Raw genomic sequence first — 7,685 nt, forward strand, 5'->3', positions numbered from 1 at the left:
TTCTATCATCCTGAGTATTTTGAGTCCACTAGTATTGTGCATCAAACAACTGCACCATATTTCGCACAACAAATGGAATTACAGAAAAGAAAAATAGAGTATTAGAAGAAATGGTGAATGTCATGTTATCCTATTTCAGTTTATCTAAAGGTTATTAGGGTGAAGCCATGCTAACTGCATGTTATTTGCAAAATAGAGTTCCTAACAAAAAGAACAAGATAACCCCATATGAACTCTGGAAGAAAAGAAAACACAATCTTAACTATATAAAAGTTTGGGGCTGTAGAGCAATTGTTTAGGTTCCTGAACCAAAAAGAAAGAAATTGGGAGAAAGAAGAATTGAAAGTGTATTTCTAGGCTATGCTGAAAATAGCAAGGTGTATAGATTCATGGTTGTTGAATCTAATGACTCATATCATATTAACACAGTGATTGAGTCAAGAGATGCAATTTTTCAAGAAAATAAATTTAACTTAATTTCACATCCCAAGGAAATCGTAGGTTCTAATGTACAAAGTCTAGAAAATAATGTATCTAATAATAATACTTTGACATGTTCATAACCCAGAAGAAGAAAAAGAGCCATAAAAGAGAAAAATTAAGGACTATACTTCTTTATGTTCCTTGTAGAAGGTACAAATGATTCCTTTAACAGTTATGGACCAATTTGCTACAATTTAGAGAGTGGCCCAGACACATGAAGAGGCAATAAAGTCTCAAGACTCTGCCTTTTGGAAAGAAGCCATCCAAGAGGAAATGAACTCAATTATGAGAATAAAACTTGGAAATTAGTAAACCTCTCACCTTGATCCAAACCAATAGGTTGTAAATGGATCTTTAAGAAGATAATGAAAGTTGATGGTACCATTGATAAAGTCAAAGCTAGACTTGTTGCCAAAGGGTTTACACCAAAAGAAGATATCAACTACTTTGATACTTATGCACCTGTTGCAAGAATTGCATCCATAAAAGTGCTTTTGGCACTAGCTTTTATTTATAAGTTTGTAATCCATCAAATGATGTTAAAACTGTTTTCCTAAACGGAGAGTTAGATGAAGAGGTGTATATAAGACAACCTGAATGATTTGTTATCAAAGGGCAAGAACATAAAGTGTGTAAATTGACTAAATCTTTATACGAGTTAAAACAAGCACCCAAACAATGGCACCAAAAGTTTGCTAAAGTTTTGCTTTCTAATGGCTACAAAATAAATGAATCCGATAAGTGTATTTATAGTAAATTTCATAATGGAAATGGTGCTATGATTTTTTTATGTGTGGATGATATGTTAATCTTTGGCACCAATTTAGATGAGGTAGAAAAAACTAAAACTTTCATATCAAAAAATTTTGATATGAAAGATTTAGGTGAAGCAGATCTGATTTTAGGAATTAAAATCATTAAAGATGGAGTAAATATTGGTTTATCCCAATATCATTATATTGAGAAAGTGCTAAAGAAATTTGATCAATTCAATTGCAAACATGTTTCTACCCCATTTGTTCATAATGTTAGTTTACAACCACATAAAGGATGTCATGTGGCACAACTAGACTATTCAAAGGTAATTGGATGCCTGATGTATGCCATGACCTGTACCAGACCAGATATCGCATATGTTGTAGGTAGATTAAGTCGATATACTAGCAATTCAAGTAAAGAACATTGACATGCTGCTAATAGAGTATTAAAATATTTGTTAGGAACAATTAACTATAGTTTAGTCTATAGTGGATATCCGTCAGTTTTGGAAGGATATACAGATGTCAGTTGGGTAACTTATGTTGAGGATCATGCTTCTACAAGTGGATGGATCTTCAACCTTGGTGGAGATGAAGTTTCTTAGGGATCAAAGAAACAAACTTGCATTGCTGACTCCACCATGGCTGCAAAGTTCATTGCCCTAGCTGTAGGTCGTAAAGAGGAAGAATGGCTAAGACATTTGTTGTATGAGATACCAATTTGGCCAAAGCCAATGGCACCGGTATCCATACATTGTGATAGTCAATCCACACTATCCAAAGCATATAGCCAAGTATATAATGGAAAATCAAGACATATTGGTCTAAGACACAGCTATGTATAGGATTTTATTTTAAATGGAGTAATATCCTTAGATTTTGTAAGAACTGAAAAGAATCTTGCAGATTCTTTGATGAAAGGTCTAACAAGGGACATGGTGTTGAAGACATCATTGGGGATGAGACTCAAGCTCATATCTAATTAATCATCAATGGTGGAAAATCGACTCACACACTACAAGAAAATACTTATTTTGTGGCCGAAAAAAACCCTCACAAATTACTGATCGAAAAAGTCCTCACAAATACTAAAACTCAAATTGGTTGTTATTTATGGCTGAAAAAGCCCTCACAAAGGATTATAATTTCAACTGGATTTTGTGGTTGCCTAATCCCTCACAAAATCACAACGTTTTCATTTTGTGAGGGTTTAGGCTGCCACAAAATTCAACTGAAATTATAGTCCTTTGTGAGGGCTTTTCAGCCACAAAATCACCCCTTTATGAGGGTAAAGGCCGCCATAAAGGCAAACCATTTGTGACCGCCTAGGCCGCCACAAAATAAGTGGATTGTTACCCATTGTGACTGCAAAGGCCGCCACAAATGCCCAATGGACCGTTGCCAGTTCAAGCTGTTTAGGTCGCCGCAAATTCCTTGTTTTTTGACCGTAAAAGCCGCCACATAGGCTTTAGTTACCGTTGGATTTTGTGGCTGCTTTGGCCGCCACAAATGGTCAAGATTTTTCTATAAATGTCACTCCTCCTATCATTTTTCATTTATACCTTCTCTCTTAACTTTCTTTCTAAACTTTCTCTTCACCTTCTCTATACAAATATTATTTCACCAAGTTTTTTATCTACCTTGTATCTTGGATAAAAATACACTATTAGAGTGATTGCAAATACTTGGATATAGATACATCTCAAAGGTTGAAAGTACTTGGACCATAAGTATAAGGTTGGAAGGTTGAGTTTTACTCTTAATAGACATATAACATGAATTTGTTGGAATACATATTATGGGTGTATTTCTGATATAGTCTACCTATGTGAGGGTGAAGCGAGGCCGCTTCAAATAGTTAAAAGGCTTGACTCTTAAATTCTCATCAAAAGGGTACATGACACAAAGCCTTAAAAAATGTGTCATCTGTAAAATTCTTTCGATAGTACTGAGATTTCATGTATAGGTTGTGCACACTTGTTCTAATGAATAACTGGTTTAAAGCTTGTCTACCAATCTATTCGGGATAAGTGGAACACATAGCTTACTAAGCAGTGGTTCAAATGGTAACATATCATTATCTGAAACCATGATATTTCCAAAATTATGGGACTAAGTATATTTTGAAAAATGTGAGATTTTGAGATATTTCCAAAATATTGGTGAATATATATATGTATAATTGGTTATAATTTGACATGATATTGTTAATGGCTCAGTGGTTGTGTTTAGTATGTGTAACTAGAAGATCCTGAGTTCGATCCAAGATGAAAATTTAGAGACAAAACACACATGAGTTCGATCCTTTTGTGTCCTTTCTTTTTGATTAAATTGTTTTTGAAATCGAGCAAGACGAAAATTTAGAGACAAGACACACATTATGGAGGAATTGAGCTATGGTTGGGGATTTAGTATTCTTTATTCTAAGGTGCAGAACTATGAATGCTACGGGCGAAATTCCCCTACAATCTAAAGTTTTCTGAAATTTGTATATGATATAGGAAACATTTGGGTGCAATTGCCGTCCTTCTTTAGTGTCCTGAGCAACCCAGTTCTTGTTTATGCCTCAGGCGAGTTGAAGGATCTCCTAAGGGCAATAGGAACGATAACAACCACTTCCAACCTTGAGGACAAGGTTGGTTATAAGAGGGTGGCATTGATAGGAACATGGAAGGAAAAGTGGGGCCAGGGAGAGAGAATAAAAGTTGGCTATTGAGGTCCCTAGAATTCAGTTAGACGTTTGCTATATGAAAGAGTGAGGTTGGGAAATTCCGAGTCCTATCAGACATTTTCTATGAAATAACCCTCCTTCAAATAACATATGGTATATAATAATATATGTAGAACATTAATAACCAAAAATACAATGTAGCTGACTAATATACATAATATATGGGATATATGAATAATTGAAGAATGCTCTAACATCCAAGGGATTATAAGAATCTATTACCAAGACATACAATTCCTTTTCCTATAGACTTCTCTATGTACTAATATGAAGTATTGTCATTGAAACTTAGACATCACTGTTAACTTTTTTAAGGTAGTCACATATCGTGTCGGTGTCAAACACCAGACACACCTTCCATCAGAGTGAGTGACAGTGTTATATGTGGTTTCCTGTTCCAAACTTTTGAAGGAAAAACAACTGTATCGAATTATTCTTTTTCCCTTGTACTCTAAAACATCCAATATTTTTTCTCCATTTTCTGCACAATATTATGTTCTATTTGAAGGAGTACAATTATCTCAGCTGCTAAATAATTTAACTGATTTTTCTAACAACTCATGGTTGTTTCCTGAAATCTCTTTAACCCTTGATCCATTCTTGTATATTTTGAATGCTGGAAATGAGCTTACACCTTCTGATTTTGCCATGTAAGGGTGGTCTTCAATCTCTACCTGCATAATTGTATTTCAGTTTTAAAAGTAAGTAACAATGGCCTAGTTTAGATTATTAAAATAAGTTCTATGATTATTTACTTAAGGAGAAGTCCTTATAAGTTCATAAATTAAAGGAAAAGTTAAATGAAATAGTTTTTAAAATATGAGATGAAGAATATAATTTTAACTTATATGAGAAGTTTTTTGTTCTTTAAAAAGCATGTAGTAATTGAAGATTCTTTGAGTATTTATTTTTCTATAAATCCTTATTTAAAAGTTTATCCAAATAGACTTTGTATAAAATAGAGGGATAAAATTGAAAAATGTCATTCTGATTTTCTCGATAAAATCATAGAAGTTAAAATTTAAAGAAAATAGTTATTTGATTGGATAGAAAAAGGATAAAAGTTAAAATTTAGAGAGAAAAAAGCTACACTAAAACTTGATATCTGAGGTATATATTCAATCAGTTGCATTTGAAAACTAGAATTTTGTTTCATATTATCCTGATATTACTACTGTTCAAGATTATATCTTCTAACTTTTTATGTTGCTGTAAAGCCTTAACAATTCAAAATAAACCAACCTTTAGGAAATTAACAGATGGAAATTTCTTGCTGGTTTGCTCCAACATCAACAACACTTGTTTGTGTGTTCCCTTGTTACTAAAAAGCACTACAGCCATACCTATTCAATAACCCTTTCAACTGGTTAGTTCATTTGTAATACTCAAAGTAATTGTATAAGAGAATTAGCCATTATTTGACTTACCAGGTGAGGTTACATAATGTCTGAAACGTTCATTACTTGAGATAAAAACCAAATTTGAACCAAATTTCAAATCCTTAATATCTTCACCATGTAGAATCTTGAGTTGGAGCTGAGCCTCAAACAAAGCCTTGGCTACTTCTTCATCCCCTGGCTTTTCTCTTATCAGCATTTCATAGTCTTGAATGGCGACTTCCCATCGTTCCAACTACATCAACAAAAACGATATAGCAAAAGAGTTACTATCCGTAAATAAATATGCAGGGTTTCAAAAGTGGTTATTAACTGCGTTCTGGACTGCTACATCAAGATTTTGATGTCTCTGAGACTGTAATGTAACTACAATTTAGGCTACATCAGCTATATTTGATTGTGAATCTCTTCAATATCAAGTATCACAATGCTACCACAATCTAAAATTGTGAAAGTATTTGCGATACAAGAAGAATTTAATAATAAAGTAGCATTTAAAATACCTTGGCATTGCAATATGCCCTCCTTAGCTTTGCTTTGCTATAACAAGGATGAAGCATAAGTGCAGCATTACAATCTTCAATTGCTTTTTCATATTGGCTTAACTTAGAACGACATGCTGCTCTATTGCAAAGAAGAACTGAGTTGTGTGGATGATGCTCTAGTCCTTCATTGTATACTGCACATGCTTCCATGAATTTGGATGCCTTGAAGAGCAAGTTTCCACTCATTCTAGCCGAGCTCACTGCCCTGGATCTCCTTAACACTGCATTCACCTCTCTGTTGGTTGGATCAACTCTTGCTGCTTGCTGAGCTGTTGTTACAGCATCCTCAAACCTGATAACAAACAAAGTTCAACTCAACTTGAGTTCATTCAATAACTAGGCTCAGAAAATGTAACAATGTTGCGGTGATCTGCAAAAACATCGGTGTGAAGCAATTGTGGTTTGTGGGGGAGATGCATTTGAAATATTGCAGCCACTTCACATTGTTGTCTGCAATTTGAATATACTATTCTAGCTTACCATAATTTAGCAAATTAATTACCATAGTGCATTTCAAATGTCAAATACCCGATGAATCTATGATACACTGAAACAAACACAGACACGACATTGACACCAACTAGTAGACACTAATGATAATTTAAACTAATGATAATTTAAGAAAACGAAAGTGATTCAGTGCAACCACATATATCAGTGTCTTCTCAATGCCAGACACTAACACTTGTAAGGCACTAGACATGCTTTTTATCATAAGTGTCATTGTTACATAGCAAATAGATAAATGAGACGAAATTGTTAAGTACAGCATTGTATTCACCAACCTGCCGGATGCCAAGTAAACCTGTGCCCCTATCATCAACAGGTAAGCGCTAGTAGCCATGCCAAATATCTGGTTACACCAATCAAGTGAAAATTTTGGCATTTTATCATAACTGGTATATGCCTCTTGATATCTTAGAAGCTTCATCAAGGCTTCAGTTTGTAAAGCATAGATCTATAACACGTACAAACAATTCTAATCAGCATGAGCCATAGCAGCAGAGTGCTCCTATGATACTAATTTAAAGAAAAGAAGAATTCTAGGATAAAATTATTGAAGTATAGAACTGTTTACTGTAAAAATCTAAATTGCTTGACCAAGGAACTAACCTGTGGAGCTGAATCAGCACCTAAGGATAATGCAGACTGTGTTTCCCTAAGTATAACACCCCATTCATTGAATTTTCTAGCATCAATGCATTTGTTAAGGTGGCTTTTTAGAGCCCTGGCTTGGAAAGCAAGTACAGAATCAACATATGTAGTTGATCTGTTGCAATCCAGTGCCTTTTCGAATTCTCCTATTCTGCATTAAAAAAATTCGACAACATCAAAAACAGTTGTCTCACAGTTCATATCACGGTCACATACCTTTATAACCCTGATTAGCCCTTATAAATATTATTATCAAAGTACCTGAAATATATTGTTGCCAAACGATTATGAGCTCTATTATAAGAAGGCTCCAACCGGATAGATTCCTCACACTCAAAAATTGCTTCTTGAAACCTTCCTAATCCAATTAAAGCTGCACTCTTGTTACAATGATAAGTTGCTTTATTTGAGTCAAGTGCAATTGCTTTATCATACAAAGCCAAAGCCTCTTCAAATCTACCCTTTTTGTATTTTTCATTTCCCATAGTTTTCAACACTTCAGGGTCTAAACTTTTGTGGCTTTGACTTAGAAACTGTGCAAGTTCATTACTGTTCTTCCTCATGATATTCCCCATCACCCCTTTTATTCCATTACTATTGTGAAAACTGGACAAAG

The 7,685-nt window shown here is 34.3% G+C and overlaps 1 protein-coding gene across 1 annotated transcript in view; it reads right to left on the minus strand.

Moving 5' to 3' along the window:
• Positions 1-4,050: 4,050 nt before the first annotated feature.
• LOC101515646 (TPR repeat-containing thioredoxin TTL1-like) overlaps positions 4,051-7,685 on the minus strand; it is a 4,594-nt gene continuing 959 nt past the window's right edge. Inside the window, exons 2-8 of the mRNA XM_073364987.1 lie at positions 7,331-7,685; positions 7,028-7,220; positions 6,700-6,872; positions 5,873-6,206; positions 5,400-5,604; positions 5,215-5,315; positions 4,051-4,646 (exon numbers count right to left, since the gene is read on the minus strand). The exon at positions 7,331-7,685 is cut by the window's right edge and continues 37 nt beyond it. Coding sequence (XP_073221088.1) covers positions 4,494-4,646; positions 5,215-5,315; positions 5,400-5,604; positions 5,873-6,206; positions 6,700-6,872; positions 7,028-7,220; positions 7,331-7,685 — 1,514 coding nt within the window. The 3' untranslated portion in view covers positions 4,051-4,493. The remainder of the gene's footprint in view (positions 4,647-5,214; positions 5,316-5,399; positions 5,605-5,872; positions 6,207-6,699; positions 6,873-7,027; positions 7,221-7,330) is intronic.

Source organism: Cicer arietinum, chromosome 2 (genome assembly GCF_000331145.2).
Source record: "Cicer arietinum cultivar CDC Frontier isolate Library 1 chromosome 2, Cicar.CDCFrontier_v2.0, whole genome shotgun sequence".
NCBI lineage: Eukaryota > Viridiplantae > Streptophyta > Magnoliopsida > Fabales > Fabaceae > Cicer > Cicer arietinum.